Raw genomic sequence first — 23,670 nt, 5'->3', positions numbered from 1 at the left:
TACAAATTACAACAGCCCCTGGTGAATAAAGATTAGAGGCGTTTCAGGTAGGTCATACAGAAATACGGGGATACAAAGAATATAAAGAGCTTTTAATGCAAAGAACTGAAAATGAATTCACTTTATTTGACACAATTTATGGTTGTTTCTGAAAAACTGTTTTTCTCCATATGCAGTAAAGCACGCTTAAGCAGAGCTCAGTAAGATTCAGCAGTGATATGTTAGAAGAGCCAGATTTTAGTGGGGTTTCATTTGGAGCTTTTGATTGCTTTTAGAATAAGGGAGTCTGAATATTAAGGACTTGTGTTGGGCCTTTTCCTCTAGCCTCACTGTAGAAGTTTTCCGAGAAGATATGTATGTAGCTTTTAGCAAAGCGCTGCAGCTCATGGGTCAGTTGGAGAAAAGTGCTGTAGCTCCAGTAGTGTCCTACCGCGCTCCATCAGCCCGAGAGCACTGCGAGGCTGCGGTGCCTGCCGCGCTGCCAACACGCTGCTCGCCGACCTCACCGCGGCTCCGGCAGCGGAAACGCGTCACGGCCCGCACCAAGCTCGGGGTCGCGGGCCGCAGCTCCGAGACGGGGTTGAATTTGGACACAGTCTGGGACAAGTGTTCTCTGCCAGTACTTTGTGTTCCCCAGCGCGATTCGCAGGAACAAACGCCCTCCCGGCACGGCACACCTAGCCGCCGCCGGCGGGGCGAGGCCCCCCCCGCGCCTCTCCTTCCAGCCGCCCGCAGCCCCGCCTTCCCAGGGTGCGGCTTCCGCCCCGGCATCACCGGGCGGCGCCGGGCTGCGGGCACCGCCCCGCCGTGCGACGGCGCAGCGCGCCGGGCACCCACGTGGAGCGGGCCGCGCCGGGATGGGCAAGCGGCGAGCCGGGCGGGAGCTGCTGCGCAGCCTGAGCAAGAAGCAGAAGAAGCACCTGCGGGAGTTCGGCGAGGAGCACCCGTTCTATGACAAGTGAGTGCCGGGCCGGCCGAGCCCGCGCGGGACCGCCCCTTCCCCGCGGTTCGGTGCCGGGGCTGCGGGGCCGAGGAGCCCCGCTCAGCCCGGGGCCGGCCCGGGCGGCGGCCGCTCCCTGTCACGCTGCCCCTGGGCTCCCGAGGGAAGGAGGGGAGTTGCAGCTGCGTGGCGCACTGCCGCTTGTGAGCCGGGAATCTCGGAAGCAGAATGGAAAGCAGGAAATCTCGGCTCGGATTTTCCTGCAACAAATGTAAACTCTTGTGGTGCAGCCCGGAGGCTGCCACGAGGAGTGGGGAAAGGGAGGAGTGCGAGGTAGGCTCCCATTTTGGTACCAGTCCTGTCTCTCGGCTTGTCAGGGTTCCAGCTTTCCCACTATTTACTCCGTGCTCTTTTCTGATCTCGGAAAGGGTATGAAAATAGAGTAGCGAAGATCTGTGTCACAAGAGCCATTCCCTCCTCGGGGGGATGGTCGTCTGTCAAAATGACCGCCTTCCTTTTGTACCCACGTGTAAACTTCTGAGGAAAGAGCTGCTTAGTCCCGATGCTGTGTGATCTGTGGTGCTGCTGTAAAGCCTTTAGGAGCAGGCACGGAGTGTTAAGGTCTGTTGTTTTTGTGTCCCCTGGGACCCTCCTGGCCTGTGTGGATTGGGGTGGAAGGCATGCTGGAGGGAATGTCCTGTGTGTCACCCTGTACAGTGATGCTCAGTCCCACACAAGATTGTATATTTTTGAAGGAACTGTGGTTTGTTTAAGCCCAGCTTGCACAGTGGCTTCTTTGAAGAATTGCAGTCCCAACACTGGTTAATTGATGCTGGTTTTCCTTTAGTTTGTGTCTTTTTCCCACTTCACAGACCAATATTTAGCGCTAGAAGTAGTCTCTGTCTCTGGTTAACTTTTTTACAAACTACCCTTGTAGCTATATTCTTGTAATTCCTTTTGGGACCTCATCTTCTGATTAGCACTGGATTTTATTTCATAATTTTTGTTGATCAGTTGTAATGCCTGAGCACTTAGGCTTCATGTACAGAGGGTCACATCACCTGAGAAGGTGACCCTTAAGGTAAACCTTAAGGGTAAATGCCCAGTCTGTTTTCCTAGAGATACATGTGTGATGGTTTGGTTTTAAGCTTTCTTTTAACTTCTTTAAACTTGCATAACTGATCCATTCACTCTCCCTCTCATTTCTTTCATCCTGTGTATAACATCATTGGCAGAGTAAGGTATTTCAGTGCTTTCTTTCCAGGGTTTCTGGACGACCAGAAGCAACTCAAATATGCGAACTGGTAATGTATTTTTATTCCTTCCTTCCTTCCTTCCTTTTACCTTTGTGTTGTTCAGTGAAAAATGTAGCATTTCATGTTTCCAGCTTATTCAGGCTAATTAAGTTGTTCCACTTAGAAAACCAGTATTTAGGAGGAAAAGATGAATGTGATTTTTGTGTGGCTCTGTAATGTGTGCCTCTAAGCTGTAATACCATCAGAGGGCAGAAGCAGCAGGAAATAACAGCAGTTCTTAACTTTTTGTGTATTGGTCACAGTGAAAATCAGATCACACTCTAAGTTGTTTTAATAATGTTGGTAAACTTAGTGTTGCATTAGTTAGGAGACCTTGTTCTCTGTTGAGCAAAGAAATATGTTAATATTCCTTCTTCAGATTGCCAGTGTTTTAGTTTTCTTTCAGTCGTGATTTGGTAACCTCCTTTATGATCAGATTAATAAAAGACTTCACAGTTTTAATTTGGAAAAATTAATGACTCTGTTTCATTTGTTTCCTTTAGCAATTTTGTGCATTAATGTAGTATTTACTGATTGTTTTCCTATTTGGGCTAAAAGAAGCTAAGAAAGGAGTTAATGGTGTTGTGTTGATACTCATGGTTTCACTATAGTTTTGGCTATAATCTGGATATTGTTTTGTGCAAGCCCAGGACAGACCTGGCTAAAGTCTGGCTTGCTTGAAGTGTAAAGCTGTACAGCTGAACCAAACCTGACCAACTCCCCAGGGAACCATTGTCCACTGACAGTTATTTCACTTACCTTCTTGAAAGCCAGAAGCATTTCCAGCATGCTCTGTCTGCCTTTCTACAATTTTCAATCCGTGTGTGGTTTTCTTAGAAGAATCTGATGCTGGTTCAGTAAATGCTTTGTATGTGGAGATCAAATGTCCTCACTCAGCTGAGACTGAAAGAACTGGGTTTTGTGATGCTCCGAGTCAAATTGGTGCAGAAAGAGGCACTTCAGCCTGTCTCCCAAGATGCTTTCAAAACCTAAATGGAGGTGTCCGGCATAAATTATTGGCATAAAATGCTGGGTTTTGAAAAATTCCATTGCATCTATGTCAAGGTTTAATGTGAGAGGGGAAACATAATAGTGCAAGTAGAGGTATTTGCCTGCTGCTTTATAGGCTGTTACTGTTGTTGCTGTTTAAACTCATGTTTTCCTTCCAGTCTGAGGATTCTGATAAATCAAGTAAAGAAAGTGATTCAGAGACTGAGGTGGAACAGGTCTCTGGATATCATAAGCTCCTGGCTACCCTGAAGACCTCGCCTGAGTCTGAGAGTGAGGAAGAGGAAGATGAAAGTGAATCAGAAGAAGCTGAGGAAAGTGAGGCAGAAATGGGCAGTGAAGGGTCCCAGAATATTGGAGAAGCAGAGGAAGGTGAAGAAAATAAGAATGATGTTCCAGAGGAGGAAGAAGGTAGTTTGTCTTTTTCCATGCTTCTTTGGTTAATGTTGTTTGACTAACATAGGTTTTTAGCCAGGATCCTGGTGTAGACTGTCTTGTTGGCTGGTGCTCTTCTGCCTTGGAGACTCTGTTGCTCCATTGGCTCTGTGTGGGTGGGAGCAGCAGCTGCTGAAGGATTTAGCAGGGGAAAGGGTAGCTGTGCTCATTTTCCGCCAGACAGCCTGCTGCTGCTTCCTCAGATGTTGTTTGTGCGGCAGCACAGAGGAAATCCACATGGAGCAGCAGACCAGGGGTTCTCACCCACTCATGGGAGACACAAGCTGTTCTCTCGAGCAGCATCTGGCTTGGCTGTGCCACCGAGAGGAGGGGAAGGTTTGCCTCACAGCATGGGAAAGAATATGGAAATTGGAAGGAAATCTCCACCTGTACGGTGAGGTGTCCTTATTCATGAAATATGCAAAGAAATGCTGGGAGAGAGGAGTCAACCTTTAATAATTTCCAGTTATTTAGGGTCTTCAATTAAATTTCCCAAACAGGTTACTTCTTTGTCTGGGGGACCACATTTTGTATTATGTAACATTTGGCATGCTAGCCAAAAGTCATCTATGGTAGAATACAAAGCCTGCTTTTATCTTTTTTGATAGAGTTTTGGGAGAAGAAAATCGGTAACTCAAAGGGAACAACATCTACAGACAGTAATTTTTCCAGGAGAGAATAACCTGTTTCTTTCTAACAATGGACAGCCACAGACACAGCAGAGCAGATGCTCAGCCAGGAGCAGGCTGATGGCACAGATACCTCTTGTGACCCACATCATGGAGTAATTGAGGAGTTTACTGATGTGAAACATGAATCTGAATTTAGCTTGGAAACAAATTTCATGGAAGAGGAGAGTGGCGATTGCAATGCAGATAGCAGAGACAGCAGTTCTTCACAAGCTCTTCCAGAAGGTAAAAACCTGTGTGTTTGTGTTTAAGGATCTGCCTTTAGAGGAGTATCTGTAAACATGTTTAAATTGTCCAACACCCTAGCGATGGGCTGTACAGCTTCTGAGTTCTTTGACTACATTATTCATGCTGCCCATATGTCAGCTGGTTACATAAGGGACCCTTAACACTAATGCAGATGTGTAGCTGAACCATTTGTTGTCTGTCGCCCCTGGGGACCGGGATTCATGTGGGGTTTCTGCTATGACTGGTAAAGCTTAAAGTATCAAGAACTAGAAAAGTGTGTGGAGGGTGTTACCTTATTTTGCTGCTTTAATAGTAGTTTTAAAAGCCACTGTAATACAAAGAGCTCTGCAAGGCTGTACTTGACTATGGAAGATGTTCTTGGCACAAACAGCACAGGAGATAATCACAAAGCTGACCTGTGAGGGCATCCTTCACATCTCAGTGGAGTTAGAGGTCAGATTCTGAGAAGCTTGGAGCAGCCACAGTAATTTAGACAAATGCTCGACGCTCTCAGAATTTTGAAGGTTATGCAGAGGAGTCTGACTGCTCCAGGATCGGGAGAGAATGAAGCATCAGCAGAGCACATGTAGTGTCCTTTAAGGGTGTATTCCAGAATCTCAGTGCACTGATGGATGCATCTGAAGCTCCGGTGTTGGAGTTGTCCCACCATATGTAACAAAGTAACTGTGTTGCATGGGTGTGCGATCCTTCAGCGACAAGGCACGCACTGGCACTTGCACAGCTTCTGCTCATATTTAATGCTCTGTGCCTTTAATATCAGATGGCATAGTTTGAGAGAGAGAAATATGTTTGTAGCATCCCTAGTGATGCTGGCTTGTCATCTTGGAGCAGCAGCTGACATTATATCTGGGAGGCAGCCTGGGTGATACATGAAATGTGTGGAAGCATCAAAGGGCCATGTGATAGAAAAAACAGCTCGTTCTTGTTACCATGAGAATATGACTTAGGCTGCTGGCATTGCATTTTAATGAGAACAGTAGCTCTCCAACTGCATGCTAAGTATCCTAACAGCTTTGTTCCACCTATAAATGATGCACTACTTCTCAGTGGGTTCTTGCAGCTTGGAAGTGTCTTTATAATCTATTGCAGAAAATGAATCACCCAAGGTAGCAGAAAAAGGATGAATTTCTACTCTGGTCCCAGGGTCACTAAAATTCCTTAAAATGCATCCCATTACTCCCTCTACTTTATTGGGAAAATGTTGGAATCATTAAAACTCAACTGAGGAGAGACCCTGCAGTAGAATTAAATTATATCCAGTTAATTTCTCTTTCTGGAAAGATTTTCTCAATTTTTTTTCAGTGTCATGATCAGTAAATGTCTTGACTTTTGCCTGGTAACTTGTGTGTGGGCTGGACATTTGTTGGCAAGCACCAGTGTTCCCTAATTAGTTTTCTTTATGCAGTGAATGCTGCTGTGCTGCAACCAGGATACAAGGCTTGGCTTTCAAAATTAACTTTGCATGTGATTTTGTGCATGCCAGTGTCTTTCAGTATAATGTGATTTAACAGTTCTTTGCTTCTCCTTTCCTTTCCAAAAGGAAATGCTGATTAGATAAATCAGACTTTTTCTCACTCCAGGCAATTTTTGGCACCCTTCTCCAAAACTTGCCTAATATTTCTCTGCTTTATTGCAGACTGTGTTCATATCACTGGCCAAAGCCCTGGGCAGAACTGTTTGTAAATAAGGAAGGTTAGCAAGTTCATTTGTGACTTTACTATTGACAGCCTTTTTTCACCTGCAAGCGATGGACATGTCAGAGCTTAAGGCAAAAAATTGCCACTGTTTTCCACTACATATTGTTTTCCTGGCTAACATTTGATTAGTGCTTGAAAATTCTAGTACTTCCGTAAGTGCTTCTTTTTCTTTTTTAAAAGCAATCTGTCAAATCTGTTCTCTCTGTTCTTTACAGAGAGACTTTGACATCCTTTCTCTCATCTCCAAGTGCTTTGAAGTAACTAGCTTTAATTGTGGTGTTGGCCAGCGAGGAAATTGTTCATCTCATTTGCAAATCCATTCTGCAACTTGATTCTACTATTAGCTGCAATAGTTCTCAGGCTATTTTTTTGTTTTTACTGTAAATAGATCCATTTAAGCAGCACATGGACAAAGAACTTGAAGAAAAGGAAATAGAGAAAATGTCTGCGCTTCCTAAAACCTCAAGTCAAAGTCAGGTAATAATTTTCTGTAGCCATCCAGCATTCCTAAAGATGCCTGGATCAAAATAATCCTTTTTTTATACAGGTGAAGGAGATCACAGTTATTATTAGCTGCTGGCACTAGAATTATCGAGATTTTTTTCACTGTGTTGTTGAACTGTTGAACTGTTTTCTTCTTCATTTACTACTGAGCAAGAGTTGAAATGTGAAGTCTGCTGTTCAGGAGGCATATGGTGACACACCTGAAACACATAACTTTAGAGTTTGAGCTGTAGTCCCAAAACCTTGATAAGGGGTGGAAACAGGGCTTGTTTCTGAGTGGTGACAGCACAATGCCAGGGATACACTCTGCAGCTGTACTTCTGAGGTGACCATGTACACTTTTAAAGCTACTTGTGATGCACTTTCACATTCTTGCTTCAGGATGGCTCTGTCCTTGTACACATTAACAAGCCAGTGAAGGGGAATTTATTACTTATATGACTTTATTACTTAATTCTGGCAATAATATGTGAATTACATTACCAGAAAACCACCTCATTGCTTGACAGAGAATATTGGTTTTCAAAATACTCATTTTTAGACAAACCTTTGCTTCATAACTTTTCCACATCTGATTTTGTTTTGGAGACTTGCCTCCCATTCTGGTCAGCCATATGCTGGGTGACATTCATTGGAAGATATCCAATGGTTAGTTAGTCAGAGAGAAAGCTGTGATTTTTTTTTTTTTAATTTAATTTACTTTTTTGGCACATGGTGGACAAAATTACCAGTGCCACCTGAAGCAGTGCATGATATATCTTTGCTTAAATTGGTGTAGCTACTTTATGGGGACAGTTGGGGACAACTTGCATGGCAGAAGGCTTAGAGTTTTCCTCTACTACACTGATAGCTGTTCAAAATCAGACATACACCCAACAAGACTGCATTTAACAATTGTATCACAACTTCTGGGATTAGCCCCTAATGGGTTTATTTTCTTCTTTGATCAAAGCACGTACCTCAGTGGGGTCAATTGGTAAGCACAGTTGGATTCCAGGGTTCTCATCTTGTCCCTGGTTTGAGCCACTGATTCGCTGGGCGGGTTAGGCAGAAAATTCCTCAGTTTCATCTGGTATGGGAACAGTTACAGACACATCATTGCAACATCCATCCAGATCTACCAAGCTCAAATTTATTGTTATTTATCCTGGCAGACTCTAAAAGGGATTGCATATTGAAAAAAAGGTTTCCATTTTTATTATGAAAAGATGATTTCCCTAATTTCATGAAATTGATTGAAGTTGATATCACCAGCTGTGGTGATATGCTTTGAAGTGTGAAAGGTTTGGTACCTATGACTCCTCAGTGTTGTTGGCTTTATTTTTTTCAGTGGCCAAGGCTGGGTCAAGTAATTTTTTCTTCCACTTTGGAGAAACATAAAACTTTCAAAGCAGACAAAGAAGTTGACGTGAAACAGCTTCATCTCCGCAAGCCTTTGGAATCCACTTGGCCAAAAGTGAATAAACAATTTCTGTCTGCAGTGGACAAAGCAATTGATTCCTCTTTCACTCCATTACAAAGAGAGCTCTTCTGTATCATGAATTCATACCGGGACTTGTTCTACCCAGAAAGAAATGCTTTAACAAACGGAGAAGAGATCCGGCACGCTTACTGCCTGCATGCCTTGAACCATGTCCTCAAGGCCAACGCCCAGGTGCTCAGCAACAATGCCAAACGGAGGGATCGAAAGCCAGGCACTGACAGTGATGACTACAGGGATCAGGGGCTCACCAGGCCTAAGGTAAGAGAGCTCTGATTCCCTCATCCCCACCCTGGCTGCCTGCTCAGGCTGTACAAACATCCTGGTAGTTTATCCACAAGTATTATTGTCACTGCTCTCTCAGGTGATGTGTTCCTGGGCATCTACTTTTCTACATCCCTTTATCATCCCTGGAAGTTGCCCTCCATGGCCAGGGAAAATGCCGTGTGAGAAGCAGTGAGCTCAGGGTTATTAGCCAGCCTGGTTCTGTGCCAAGCCATGAGTTTGACTTAATCTCTTTTTTTGTCCCCCTGTCACCACAGACTGACAAATTTTTCTGCTTTCATATTTAAATCTACCAGTGCAGACAGGTGCCTCCGTATCAATCTTCAGTATCAGTGCAGGTAGTGTAGACTGTCACTCATTGTGGGATGTGCCAGAAGTTCTTTGGTCCTGAGGCACTTGTAAGGACTTGCCTGCATGAAACCTCAGGGAATTGCAGCCCCACTGTCAAGGCCACCTGTCATAGCTGGGGGAGTGGGCCCCAAACCAATCCTCCTTGGATTCACAGCATCCTGTAGTTGATAACCAGGTGGATTCAGCTATGGCAGCCTGTCACCAGTGTACCAGCTGCTTGTTGAACAATTCTAGAGTTGGGTTTCAATGTTTGCTGCATGCCTGGCAAATCTCTGGTTTCTGTGTTGACTCTCCCACTCTCCCATTAGCCATTTATATTTTGGAGTTCTGTGCAGAGACTGTTGCCACCCATCCAAGAGCCAGCCCTTGACCCTGTCTCTGTGTCACAGGATCTCTTGCTTGCCAGGGGGTTAGGGAGGACAGGAGAACATGCTTAGTTTTCAGTTCCCCTGTACTGGTACCCTGAGTGAGCTGGGGAACCAGGCTGAGCTGCTGGCCACAACCAGTTAAAGAGCACTGCATCCCAGTGCATTCCCTCCCTGCTGCTTGTCAGAATGGTTTTGTTTTGATTGCTGGGATGCCCCACGGGGGCAGATCCAAGCCAAAAGTTTAATTAGCGTACGCGTAATGGCGAGTGTTTGTATTTTATGGGTTATTCTCTGTAACTGTTGATTTGCACAGGTACTGATGATAGTGCCCTTCAGGGAATGTGCTCTGAGGATTGTGCATATTTTCATCAGTCTCCTCGAAGTGAATGACAAGAAAAAAATAGATGTAAGTAATAAAAAGCGCTTTAAAGGGGAGTTTGGCTCTGACCCAGAAGAGAAGCCCCCCAACCTGAAAAGACCTGAAGACTATGAAGCTGTCTTTGCTGGCAACATTGATGACCACTTCAGAATTGGTAATAACCTACTGAGCAGATGATTTTTAGCTTGTACAGAACTGCTAAGTAACAAATTTTTCCCAAATGCCTTAGATCTATCAGGACTGGAAGTTCTGGTGAGACTCTAGGCTATGTGGTATTCCTGCTGGTTTTGCCCTGGCAACCTGGATTTTTCTGAAAATCTCTCTTGCCTTGCCAGAGCTTAAAAAGGAAGAGAAAATAGAGAAGTAATTATTTTCACATCAAGTTCAGAATCATAAAAAATGCAATGACAGCTTTATTCTAGCAGGACTGCCCACACCTCATTTTGCAGCAAAATCTTTTCACGTTATAAAAATGCAGCAAAATCTTTTCATGTTATAAAAAAAAATCTTTTGGATTTAATTAGCCTGTTCACAATGTCTCGTGTAATGGTTGGAACAAAATTAAAGCTCAACACTGAGTAAAGCAGATTTCTGCTGTGCCTCTCATGGAAGCAAATGGGTAGCCAGCAAGTAGGAGTGTTGGACAAGCAGAAAATGTGAGACTGTTTCATATAATATTGCAAATCTATGCTGTTTAGTAACTCAGTATACATAGAACTAACTAGTGGCTTGGTTCCTGGAGTTGCTAAGATGAGAAGGCAGTTTTTCTAACTTAATTTGACGGATCAGAGGCTTTTGAAACACTGCACCTTGAAAGATAAATTGGCACCCCAAGAAATGTAATGATACAGTGGAGGATGTGAGCAGGTCGCAGTCAGTCTTTCTTCATTCCCCAGTGAATATCTCTCAGGCTGAGAGTATCTTACTTTCAGTAGCATAATAATTTTCCTCTTAGTCCTCTCCCATACCACACTCTGCTTGTTCCACTAACTAAGTGTTAAGACATGATTGAAGAAACTTCCAGTGCTGTTAAGTTGCAGAAGGAAATTACAGAAGCAGAATAATTTCTCTTTCTTACTGTGCTGCACATCCTGTTACTTCTGCACAAAGATCTAATTTAAAGCACATTTGTTATGCCTTACTGAAACCACCATTCTTTCATATTTTTAAACAGAAAAAAGACTTGATGTTTCTAAACTGTGTGTATGCTGTGACAAATGATATCTTCTTCCTGGAAATTCAACCAATTGAACCTTTCTTTTTTTCTTTCTTTTTCTCTTTTTATTTCTATTTTATATTTCCTTGGGTTGAAATAGACAGCAGGAGGGGTCCCTCCTGCTTTCTCTGAAATTCTTGGAAGGGCCTTCAGCTGAAGTCATGCTATCTGCCTTCACATGGACAGGGAGAGAAGTTGGAGAGACTTTGTTGGGCAGATTGAAGGGGGTGGTTAGAATATGGTCTGCACTAGCTGCATTTTTAAGACCAAGAAACTGTGCATTCTGGAAATACTGTCACGTAGTTATGACAGAAACTCCTTTGATTCTTTCCCTTTCACGTCTATAACAGGAGACGTGATGCATAAGCTGGTTCAGAATGCACCCTGCAACACGTGGTGTGAGAAGCAGTGTAGGTGCAAGACTTCAGTCACTGTAGCATGAAGAACCTTGTCCTTTGTGGTTTAGTAGCAAATCTTTCAGCCCTGTGAATAAAGGCAGCTGATAGTCAAGAGATTCCCCCCCCCCAAATTTTTCATGACAGATTAAAGTAACAGTTACTGTAATACCCAAAGTTCAGGATTCAGGGAGAAAAGAGTAGTTAATCATTTCTGCATTTTTTTTTCTTAAGTTGTTCAGTCTCCTCATTCCCCTGTTCAGCAGAAAATTAGAAACAATATGTTTCAGTTAAAAATTTTCATTCAGATTATGAAAAATCTTTAAAAAAATAATACAGAAATCTTTGTCAAACTACATGAAAATTTTCCTAATGCTTGTCAAATGGTGTTAGGGTTGGTAAGCACTTCTTGGGGAGAGGAGAGTTTCAGATAGATTAGTTGTGTCCAGCTATATTCATCAGTGTGGGGACAGGAAATTGGGGAAATTACCATTCCAGAGCTTCCTGGAAGAATGTGGTTGATAATTGATGTTAACTGAGAAGTTGCTCTTGGTGTTGTTGGACAGGGGTTGCAATCCTGCAGAAGAGCATGAGATTGTATGCACCCTTCTACTCCTCAGACATCATCATTGCCTCTCCCCTGGGCATCAGGACTGTCATTGGTGCAGAGGGGGAGAAGAAGAGAGACTTTGATTTTCTGTCATCAGTAGAAATCCTTATAGTTGATCAAGCAGACATTTACCTGATGCAGAACTGGGAACACGTTCTGGTGAGTTTTCCATATATGCATTCATTTTTGTGCTGTGCTGTGTCTTGGTGGTCTGATGTTACTCAGTTTTGGCAGTGAGCACTATTGCTGGTTTTTACTGACTTGATTCTAGACATGGATGTTCATTTCTTTTCCTCTCTCCACTCTGGTAATTTCCTTATACTAAGAATGTTTTTTCTACAGATCTTGGGTAGTATTCAGAACTCTAAAAATCTCTAAAACTTAGTTCGGTGCTCTAGTAGTGTATTTCATCAAAGGTGTATTTTGGACAGTTTTAATTATCTTGCAGCGTTGAGAATGATGATTCCTTTAATCACATCTGGGAGAAATTATGCCAACTGTCTGCCCAGTGTCTCAGTCAGATTGCAGCCATGTGAGGAATCTGTGCAGGCTAATTCAGGTTCTTCCAGAAAGCAAGAGGAGCTGGTGCGTGTCTCCACTGCAGATACACTAAGCATTAGTCATGTCCAGAATTAAACAGTATGAAGGGTTTCCTGTACATGCAAGTAGCAATTGTGTCTAGTCTGCAGCAGTACCCCTGCTTTTTGGCTTTTGGTTAATAGAAGTTTTCAGGATTGAAATGGTAGGGTTTTCTTTTCCACGTAAAAACACCTCTGAGGTACCTGGACCAGAAATTTTGACTACATGATGTCACTATGCATTTTGGATGAGGCCAGAAGGTCTTCTTTCCTCAGGAGTCGCAGAAAGGGCACATGAGCCTACACAATATCCAAATAATGAGTCTTGGAGCCTGTTTTCTGTCTTTCCCTTTAGGTGTAACTGCCTGCCAAATGGTGGCAGGGATGCCAGTCCTAGGCATTGTTCCCTGAGGGCAAAACGCAGTGAATTTCTTCAAACTCTACATGAATGTGATGAGAGCTGAACTGTGCTTCGTCTTCTTTAAGCTCAGAAACCTTGGGCCCCTTGGCTTTAATACAAACAAATCCATTATACTTGACCCAGGAGAAGATTAGAAAATTACTGTTCCTGGTGGCTAAAGAGATGGTAGCTTTCAGTTCTATGGCAGGAAATCAAGTAAATTGCTCTTGCTGTGGTCAGTAAATTCCAGACAGTGGTGTCTTGGGAGATGCTGCTTGTTTGTATTCTGTGCTGCCTTGCTGGTCCCTGCCCTCTTTCCCACTGCAGTTTAGGCTTTTGCAGGCAATCGGATGTCAGCAGTGATGTGTCTTCATCTGTCTGTGCAGCACCTGATGAAGCACATTAACCTGCTGCCTCTGGATTCCCACGGGGTGGACTTTTCCCGAGTGCGGATGCTGAATCTCAACAACTGGTCCAAGTACTACCGGCAGACGCTGCTGTTCAGTGCCCTCCAGGACCCCCAGATTAACTCTGTCTTCAACAAACACTGCTTCAATTACGTTGGACAGGTGAGTTCACAGAGGAGCTGGAATGCTGGTGGAGAAGGGAGGGGGAGAGGAAGAGAAAACCCAATCTGCAGAAAAATTCTGTAACTCAGTTGCTGAAAGACTGTGTGCCTATCATTTCCCCCACCCAAATGTTTCAGTCTGAATCTCCATGATAGTGTGCCAGAGGCATAAAGAACTGCTCCTCATACAGTGATGCTTATTTGGTACTTTCTTTGATAATAGCTGCTGTTTCATGTCAGAAATCAGATTTTGGTATTTTTTTAATTTGACAGACTCGAGTTATTTTGTTTTACTTCTTTTGTTGTTAAATGGAGAATTCATCTGCTTCCTTTTTTTTTAATCTCTTACTGTGTAAGATGCATGAACTGTTAGTATTTTCAAAGAAACAGGAAAAGTAAAAACTTCAGGAGGCCATCTCAAATATAGGGGATTCAGGGCATAAACAGTCATCATGCATTTAACAGACCTGGTTTGTCTATCATGACTGTAGCTTTATATTGGAGCTTTCTTAAAAACAGCCTTGTGCACTGTTTTTCTTAAAAATAGCCTTGTGCTGTCAGATGTGAGCTGCAGAAAGCTGGCTTCAGTGTGCCTGCCTTTGGAATGCTGCTTCCCTAAACATCCAACTTCCTTCCCACAGGTGGCCATCCGCAACGTGCCGCTCACTGGCTCCATCAGCCACGTTGTGGTCCAGCTTCCTCATGTTTTTCGGAGATTAGAAGCTGACAGTATAACTTCTGTGATAGATGGAAGGTACTGTGTGTGTCAGACTGTTTTGCTGTGCCCTAATGACTGCAATTTCAGATTTAGTGGAGTGTACTGCAGATCACACTGTGGGTTCACCACAGAAGTACATCTTCATTAGTCCTCAGGTGTAGACTGAGCTCTGCACAGGTGGAGGGGAATACTGACCTTCTCCTTGCCAAAGGCACTGGAGAATACAGTCTGGGGAAGAAATACCAATCTCTACCACAATTGTGTAGTGCTGGTAAAGCCTTTTATCTTCTACACATGCAGAAATCCTGTGAAGTTAAAAGAAGGAAAAATGTAGTGAAAATCTTTGGCAGTCTGTTGTTTGATGATACTCCTGTCTCAGCTCATAGCGGTATTAGAAAGCTGAAGTTTCACTCTGGTTAAAACGCATTTGTTTTTTTTTTAATTGAGGTTTCAGTTTTTCATTGACAAAGTTCTGCCCGAGTACCGCGACGCCATCATGTCCCACACGCTCATTTACGTCCCATCCTACTTCGACTACGTGCGCCTTCGAAACTACTTCAAGAAAGAGGACCTGAATTTCACTCACATCTGTGAATACACGAAAAAGGCTGCTGTCTGCAGAGCAAGGCGCTTCTTTCTCAAGGGAGAGAAGCAGTTCTTATTGTTCACTGAGCGTTTCCACTTCTACAAAAGGTGAGCTGTGGACCAAGTTTTCCCTCTGAGTTGTGTGTGTGCTGTTCTGAAGGTAGAGTCTGACCTTTATCATAGATGGGCTGTGCTGTTTTTTGAATCTGTTGGATCCCTCTGAGGATTTCTTTGACTGAAGTAAGAGTTGTTAAGTTTACTTTCAAGTTCTTGCCTGTTGTCAGCGGTCCCTTTGCAGAGAATTTAATATTGTGTTATGAGCAAAGCTTTATTCAGGAGGGTAAGTGTTGCCAAGTTCCAGTGATGTCAGGACAGGATGATACAGCCTGCAAATGAGATTCATTGGGCCTTTTATTTGTGCCACAGTAATTGTATAAAATTTTGGAAGGAGTATATAATTGGTTCAATAATGCAATACAGCAAGCTGAGGCCACTTGGAAAATTTGTTACATCCTGACTGGAGCTGTTTTCAAGTTCCTAATGGAACATGATTTTTTTCTATTAGCAGATGATTTGACAAATGCAGAAAGTTTCATGAGGCTTGGTCTGATCGGGCTTCACTGTATTAAAATCCAAGCTGCAGAAGCTGACCACTTCATAAATTGGTGGTGGTTGGTACTTCAGAAGAAGTCATTGTGCCTGCCAGTGTGAGATTTTTCCCCTAAATTCCACTTCTCTGTTTAGTCTTCAGTCCATGACACAGGGTTTGCAAAGTTGAGCTACAGCTGATGTGCATTGAGGTTGATGGAAATTGGAAGACTTGATAGAGGACTGATGTTTTAACATGCATATTCTGTAAAATTTCCCTCAAATTTTTTGGTTTTTATTTTTTCTGCTATAGGTATACGATAAAAGGCATTAGGAACCTAATTTTCTATGAGTTGCCAACATACTCCCACTTCTACAGTGAGATTTGTAACATGCTGAAGGCCACAGACAGTGGGGCGGATGCTACTTGGACTTGTACTGTGCTCTACTCCAAATATGATGCTCAGAAATTGGCAGCAGTGGTTGGCATAGACCGCACAGCTCAAATGCTACAGTCCAAGAAGAATGTGCACCTCTTTGTTACAGGAGAAAATGATTAAGTGATTCTACAGACTGGACGATTGGATGGACCTGCATTTTACTCCTAATGCAGATTTTTATACTGCTTTTTAAAAAAGTATTAAACTTTTTACTCCCTTTTGTTAAATATTCTGTTGAAATTGTTTGTATAGTCTTAAATTTTGTATTTCAGTACTCTGCCCAACAAGGAACGAAGGATGCCATTCAAAAAAGCAGGGCTTGGGAGGTGTTTCCTATGTAGAAACAAAATCAATCCGGAACTATTTTTCATGTATATTAAAAAACTCAGGGGTCAGTAAAGATTCATGCAGTGATAAATAGCTTTTGGTTGGACTGTTTAATTTCATTTTCAGGTGTAGCAAACTCACCTTCTTTTCTCAAAGGGAAGTTTTTCTTCTTGTCTTAAGAAAAATGCCCAAGTATTTAATGAGTCACTATTCTGTAAGCTTATACAAGGGAGGTGCAGGCAAGGCCTCTGTAGCACAAACATGTTGCTGAATGAGAGTTGAACTTGCTTCAAGTTGACACTTCTGAGAATCCTTAAATGTGCTTGGGTAGGAGCTATGGGTTTGTGTTTTTCCTGGAGTGACCTAAATATCTCTGCCTCCTATTTCCAACAGGCCCTCTGGCTGGTCAGTTTTACCAGGGATAAGTACAAAACTAGGGGATTGCAAATGCCCCTGGGATGGTATCTGGCACCACTGGTGGAGGAGGTGAAGTGGTTGGTTTGTCTGGTTTTTCTCTTGGTGGTTGCAGATGGACATGGAAGCATCATGGTGCTGCCTTTTTCTCCTTCCAGGAAGCTAAGTCTAATTTAAAGGGAGTTAAAATTAGAAGGATTAGTTTTGGGGATCACATGCTAGGACTGCAGGAAGATTGTTCTCCGGAGGGGCAGGTGAGCCCTGTGTCAGCCCAAATGCAAGGAAACATCCTGTAATAAGCTTTGAGGGAGTTCTTGTCTAGAAGGCTTAAGTAAAATACACCAAAGTGAAATATACTCCTTGAGTAAATTAGGCACATTCTTTCTGCCGATTTTTGTCATATTCCTGATTCCTGTATTCCTCAAAAGCTGTGAACTCCAGTAGTTATCATTTAGTAGACATGAAAATCCAGGCAGTTTCTTGCTTTGCATTTTAAGTAATGTCTGTTAATTTTACATACCTCTGCTGTAGCACACAAGAATTAAGAGCCAGCCCCAGCAAACTTCTCCTGGTGGACATCTGTCTCCTGTACAGCACAGAGCAGTAGTGGCAATCAAGGATTCTTATTTTATGGCCCAGGCTGAATGTGGGAGAGTTATGGCTGTGCCTCTGAAAACAAGCACACAAAATAGGATTAAGGAATTTCCTTTCTACACCGGATGTACTTAGCAGAGATAATAGCTGACCTCTGAGGAAGCTAAAGTGGGATAGCTGCTTAGGGAGATAACATGATGCAGTGCAGCTCCTGTTTAAAGAAGCAGCAAGAGTTTTGTGCCAGAGCCTTAACTCTGCAAATATTTTTCTTCCCACACTGAAATTAAAAGCAAAGTGCCTTGATGGGAGTAAAGCCAGACTGTAGACTGAGGCCCTCATGATTTTTTTATCAGCTACCTGGGTTTATTCCTAAGACAAGCATACTTGGAAATTTGAAATGTATATACCAGTGTCACATTTCTGATGTTGATTACTAATTATATCTCACTGATTGCCAAAGCAGTGTGTTAATGCCTCTTCACTGCCTTCAATAGGTGCTCAGAGCTGCCAGCACAGAGCCTTGGAGAGCTCGTGCATGAGGGTTTTGTGCCCTGACAAATCCTTACTTGCCTTAGCAGGGAGCCTCATCAGCTAGTACTGATCCTAGGCAGGAATTCTACATAGCAGCCTGTGGTAGTGGGTCAGACAGGTTTGCTGATATGAGGGGCTCTTCTCTGTGCTGGTGTGAAGGTCCCTTTTTTATCATCTTAAATAATTCCCTGGTGCAGGGGTTTGTCCAAGACTGGTTCCAGAGACAGTGAGTTTACTGGGGGATGGTGAGCACCAAGGTCAGAGTTTGGCCCATCCTGGATGTGTGTTCATGGATACAAATGCTTTGTTTGCTAGGACAGCTGCTGGCTCCAAATGAGTTACTTTGGAGCCCGTCCTCCTGGTGATAATGTGGCTTTCAGAGGGGTGGCTGAACCTAATGCATTTGTGTGGGGACACTAAGTTTTAGAAATGGAATTTAAAGGGTTGGGGTTTTTTAAACAGTTCAACCCTTGTTCAAATTCTGACAAAAATGGAATAAGAAAGGCATTAGCAAATACGATTTTTTACTTGACAGCATGCAGTCTCTGCAGGGTGAGTATTTTGCTGGTTTTTCACAAGAATGCACCAGTGATGAGTAATTACTCATCTCGACAAAACAAATGTAAAACAATTTCCTGTTCATTTTGATCTCAGTACCATACCTTTATGAGGGTGATGGTATTCTTAAGAATCCATTTTTTGGTCATTGTTTTAGAAGGATCTCAGAGTACTGCCAACTAATACTGTATTCTTTGGGAAATGTGCTGTACCATAGCATGAGAACCTGTTCCAGGCTCTGGCTGCTAACACAGTGGTGCCAAAGCATTAGCACCTAGCTTTGGGAAATTCAAACCCAAGGGTAAAAATAACTGGTGTTAAGATGTTAGACAAGAATTTCTCCTTCATATCTCCTGCCTCAAAAATTTCTAAGGAAATCCTACTAATGGATGACCAAGAGAAAGACTTACCTGTCTCTGTAGGACAATTGTTCTTGCAGCTAAAGAGTTCATGTTCTAATGGATAATTTTTCACTAGCAAAACCTAATCAGGATAAGAGGTCTGTTACATTTAATTGCTGCTTTCAAAGACTATAAAAAGGCTTTTTTTTTTCTCTGAAAATGTGCTTGCAGGATAGGAGCCAGCCTTCTGCTGCTGCCTGTATTAATGTGGAGGAGGAAGGGAAAGGTGACTTCAGGACAGTCTGTTTCCACACTGGAGAGCTGCCTCCCGTGAAGAGGCAGGTTGTTGGTTTTGCAGCAGTTATTGGGAAACATGGGACGAATCACATGAGAGAGAAATTGGAGCATTCCCGTTAACAACAGCAGAATTAACAATTACTTTACAGCTGTGCTGTCACAGGCTGCCAGGGTTTCTCAGCTCTGCATTAGTCATGCTCCATGGCCTCAGCCCCAGGAGTTACTCTCCAGGGTTTGGGGATTTTTTGGGCTTGGTAACCAAGCGTGTCTGATGAAACAGTTTGTGGAGGGGGCAGTTGAGAAACCATCATGGGGGGATATAGGAGCAGCCTGTGCAGAGAGGGAGAGGGGTGTGAGCAAGGACAGGATGCAGTCAGCCCCTGCTCTCCCCCAGCTGGCTGGGCTGCTCCAGCACTGGTCTGCCTGGAGACAGCAGAGAGGGCTCCTCCCTTCACCACAGGAGTCTGCTCAGAGAGCTGCCACAGTTCTGCACTGGGAAGGGAGCAGGTGCCCTGGGGGAGTCACTGAGGTGAGCCTTCATCTTCCCCACTGCAGATGCCAGGTGACCCTTAATCCTAGAGGGAAGGTGAAGGTGCTGCTGGTGTGCTGGCTGAGCTGGGCTAGGCTGCAGCCCAGGAGGGAGGCACAAAGCCAGAAGCCTGACTGGAAAACACCACACGGAATTTAAATACACGCGTATTGCTGGAGCCAGAGCTCCTCCTGGCTAGCAAGGTGCTTTTGCCCACACTAGATCCAAGACGTAGTTCAGTCCCTGTGGTTTAAAATCTCATCTTCTCTGCTGAGCTTGACAGTAAAGGGTAATTAAATAGCCCAGGGCTGGTTGTATTTTAATTAACCATTAGCTTCAGTGGTGCTTGAGGGTTGCTTGTTTTATCAGGTGGACTGGGAGTTGGGCTGAGACCACCAGCTCTGGGATGATAAACAACTTACAGGTGTGAGCTAGTAATGGGAATTGGTTACCTGAATGGAGATGAGGGACTGGCCATAACACTGAGTGGTACTTAAGGAATAAATATTTGATTATGTGAGAGAGGTGCAGGAATTTCAGTAAAAGACTGAAAGATGAGAGAGAGATGAAGGTAAGGTACAGAAAAATAACACACAGGACAAAACCAGGATTGTAAAAATGGAACAGCTGACAATATAATTATGTAGCTGCAACTAAAAACAGGAATTTGGCTTCGTTCTTTCAGACAAAACAGGAAAATCACACTGAAGTCCTGCATGCTGTACATGACATTACATTTCCAGGGTCAAACCCTTACCACTGACAGTGGCATAAATCTAAAGAGATGTTGCCAGAATTGCTAAAAAAGAGGTTTATCAGGATGCTGTAAGGTCTCTTATTAGCCCCTCCTTTTGTGCTCTTACAAAAAGGGGACTTGGTAGCTGGGACAATAACTGAAAAACCATTACCAATACCTTGTTATTACTAATAAAGATGCAGAAATTTCCTTTTTATTTACTTGCCCTGGGTGTCATGTGTCAAAAGCCCTCACTGACATTTAATTAATATGTTAGTAAACAATATTTAGTTATAAAATGTATGTTTTTAAAATCAAAGTAGCAAAAGCAGAATCAGTTTTGTATGAAGTCACAAGCCTAGATATGACATGGATAAATGGGAACCAGTTAATATAATTTATTTGTACTTTTACAAGGTTTTTGAGAAGTTCTTTGATAACGGGGGGGCTTCTAAATTATTTGGTGAGGCTGGAAGGATCACAGCAGCTCATTGCAACAAAAACCTCTAAGTTACTCCATGCCATGCTCTCTGCTGACTATCTCTGTAGCATGAATGATCACATTTCCCTCTCCAGCATTATTCTTTGTCTTGGTCCGGCCCCACTCATTAGCTTAATCACAGAATTAATGCTCCTTTAGCCTGGGGAAGAATTTGAAGGGAGGGAAGCATACCTGGCCTTGCAGCAGTTTGGAGCTGGGCTCAACTGGGAAGACCAGTTCAGAAAAGCCCATTGGAGCATCAAGAAGTGGATCATCAGTCAGGAGGTGTCTCTGTGAAAAGAAGCCTTGGGGGTTCCTCTGGTGCAGCCAGTGCTGAGAAACTGGAGAATAAGCCAGGTTTTCTGACTGCTCATGTTTCTTAGACATCACTGAACACAGCACTATGACTTAAATATTGAAATTAACTGCCCCTAAGCATGGTCTCACCCCTTCCCTGTTAAATTAAAGGACATGTTTAAATTAACTGGAAAAATTACATTTGAGGTTGCAGGTGTGAAGCTTGGGTTATTTCTGCTCTGTTGCCCTCTCCCAGAGCATGGGAAGGGCCAGTGGTAATTTGCATCACCTCTTCTGCCATTCTAGATCCTTCAGGCTGCTTTGTGCTTCATTTCTCCCTCCCATTCTCCCACATGGGTATTGTCAGCCATTGTCAGAGTTGGGTGGAATGCAGTTAAATGCAGCTAACCCAGGAAAAGAGCCCCAAAGGAATAAATTAGTGTCTGAATTAATTCCTGCTACAAGCTGGAAGCTCTCCAGTAACTTCAGAAGCTGCTTGCTTGTATCCAAAGGAAGGAGGGATCATTCAGAGATGGAGGAGCAGAAGCTCCTGATGTGCTTAGAAGCTTTGTGAAACAGCTCACCTGAACTGCAGGCATGGGAATGTTTGGTGGAATTAGCCCATGGGCACAAAGAAGGCCACCTTGTCCACAGGGATGAGAAGAACTGAAGCAGAAGTCAGAATCCTGGTAAGGTCCTATTTCCAAACAAGGAAGACCAAATGATAGTGCTCCAAATTTGAGCACCTAAATGTGCCACATGAGGTGCTTCTGGAAGGGAAAACAGCAGGACGAGTCTCTGTTACTGGGAGGAGTCACAGTGTGGAGAGGCCCCAGGGCAAGCACAAGGGTCAGGGTGTTCCTGCTGGTGCACAAGGAGCTGTCAGCGCCACCAAGAGAGCATGACTGAAACAGCTGGTAGAGAGCACCAAGTACAAAGCTTCCTCCTGGGAGAAGACTGGACTCTAGGAATTTTAGAGCTACAGAACAACGTGAAAGAAACTCAGATCCAGGGGGTTTTCCCCCAAAGCTTTGCAAGAGGGAAGAAAACTAGTGGTACAAAATATATCTTTTTTTTTTTCCATTAGTCAGATGCAGTCAGGTATCCTTTCCCTTCTGCTGACTTCTGAGGCAAAACAATGAAAAGCCTCTCTCCTGTAGAAACCTGTGAGGTCTCAGGCCGGCTCAAAACAAGCAGTGAAAACAAGCAGTGAAAGAAGGTGTGGAGTCTCCACCAAGCAGGAGAGGTAGAGCAAGAGTCACCCTTCAGGTGTCACCCATTTACAATAAACAGACCTGCTGCCAATTTAGGGAGGGTTACACCACAACACGTCACTGTAGGTCTTGGTTTGCATATGTGTTGCTTTTTAGTTTTAGTTTCCCCCTTGTATTTTCATGGTTATTTTTATGGAGGAGGGGCTCAAGCAGCAATGCAATGCATATAGGTATGGTACAGATGTTTAGCCTGTGGTGGTGAAACGACAGTGGTTTTGCCCTTCTAAGGCAGAGAAAAGGAAAGAGCAGCAGGACTTGCCTGGATGTTTTGTAGCAGGAAGCTCAACAACCTCTTGGGAGAGTAAGGTTAGTCTTTTCCTGGTATTGTATTTTACTAAAGTTGTGGAAAGAAAGAAGATATATTCAGTGGGAAACAGAGAAGCATCAGTGATTGTATTCTGGAAACCTGTATCCTTAGACTTCTGGTCTCATGTAGCAATTTTTCAATATTTTTCCCTTGGTCAAAAAAAAAAGTGCCTTCGGCAGCCAAAATGCTAACACATTTCACTTGCAAGTGGTGAGCAAGGGGCCAGGACTTTTCAGCAGGTTATAGAGCATCTAATAAACCACTTATTGGCAAGGTTTAGAGCAATCAAACCTAAAGGAGAGCTTTTTGCCTGGACTCACTTTCAGTATGAACTTTTCAGGTGCTTGTGCACATGTGTAATAGTAAATGAAACAGATACAAGACTCCCAGCTTATAAAAACAAACAAAAGATATATTTGGGATAACTTGTTTCAAGCTGTCTCGTTACATGTGTTTTTTCAGTTCTCGGATGCAGGGGCCATTCTCATGTTGCGAAGTGACACTTGAGCAAGTTGCACTGTGCTGAGGAATCCGTTCCAAAGCCATGTCAAAGGCTTTGTCAGCCTTTGGGCATCTCCTGTTACCTGCAGAGTAACTCAGGCATTTTCTTGTGCTGTGCTCCCTCTAGTCCCACCTTTCCCAGTATGCAGATAAGTTCCTGGCTGACCTGTCAAATGGGAATGGTGATGAGGAGTCCCAGTCATTCACAGCGAGGACATGCGGAGTGCTCCATTCCCTGCTCGTACTGTGAGGCAATTAATGCCATTTGTGCTGTTTGGCTGAATGAACAGTTTGAAATGAACCATTGAGCCATCTGTTCCTCCAGCTGACATCAGGCGTGGCAGGAGTAGCAGTCAGCTTTTGCTGGGAAAGAAACATCTCGCTGTCATTAAGGAAAGTTCAAGAAAGGAGGGGCGTGGGTTTGCTTTTTTCTTCCCCTTTCTACTATCTTTAAAGCAAACTCTTTCTTTCATGTTTTCTTGTGGCTCAGACTACATACCCCAGAGATTTTCCTGACCTCTGGTCAGTGTGTTGGCAGTAGGGGAATGGCTACACTGAGCTCCTTCTTTCCTGACTTCTGGCATGCATTTGATGAGAGGGAGGTGCTCAGCAGCATCTGAGTTTTACAGGATTGTTGTGCTCTTCCCATGTTTTGTTCATCTCCATATGTTGCTTTCTTGAGCTGAGGTGTTCTAGAAACAGCAT

General features: G+C 43.6%; 1 protein-coding gene across 2 annotated transcripts; it reads left to right on the top strand.

Annotated features, from left to right (window-relative positions):
- Positions 1-826: 826 nt before the first annotated feature.
- UTP25 (UTP25 small subunit processome component) lies at positions 827-16,198 on the top strand. 2 transcript variants are annotated; one of them, XM_053939502.1, is made up of 12 exons: positions 827-958; positions 2,205-2,244; positions 3,405-3,654; positions 4,386-4,592; positions 6,702-6,790; positions 8,148-8,558; positions 9,615-9,834; positions 11,912-12,060; positions 13,266-13,448; positions 14,089-14,201; positions 14,613-14,858; positions 15,652-16,198. In XM_053939502.1, the coding sequence occupies exons 1-12, from the start codon at positions 858-860 to the stop codon at positions 15,896-15,898; spliced, it is 2,256 nt and encodes a 751-aa protein (XP_053795477.1). In that variant the 5' UTR covers positions 827-857; the 3' UTR covers positions 15,899-16,198. The 2 variants fall into 2 exon arrangements, with proteins under 2 accessions (XP_053795477.1, XP_053795476.1); XM_053939501.1 differs by having other exon boundaries at positions 11,858-12,060.
- The last annotated feature ends 7,472 nt before the right edge of the window (positions 16,199-23,670 follow it).

This window comes from Vidua chalybeata, chromosome 3 (assembly GCF_026979565.1).
Source record: "Vidua chalybeata isolate OUT-0048 chromosome 3, bVidCha1 merged haplotype, whole genome shotgun sequence".
Lineage (NCBI taxonomy): Eukaryota > Metazoa > Chordata > Aves > Passeriformes > Viduidae > Vidua > Vidua chalybeata.
This window is presented reverse-complemented; position numbering and strand designations above follow the sequence as displayed.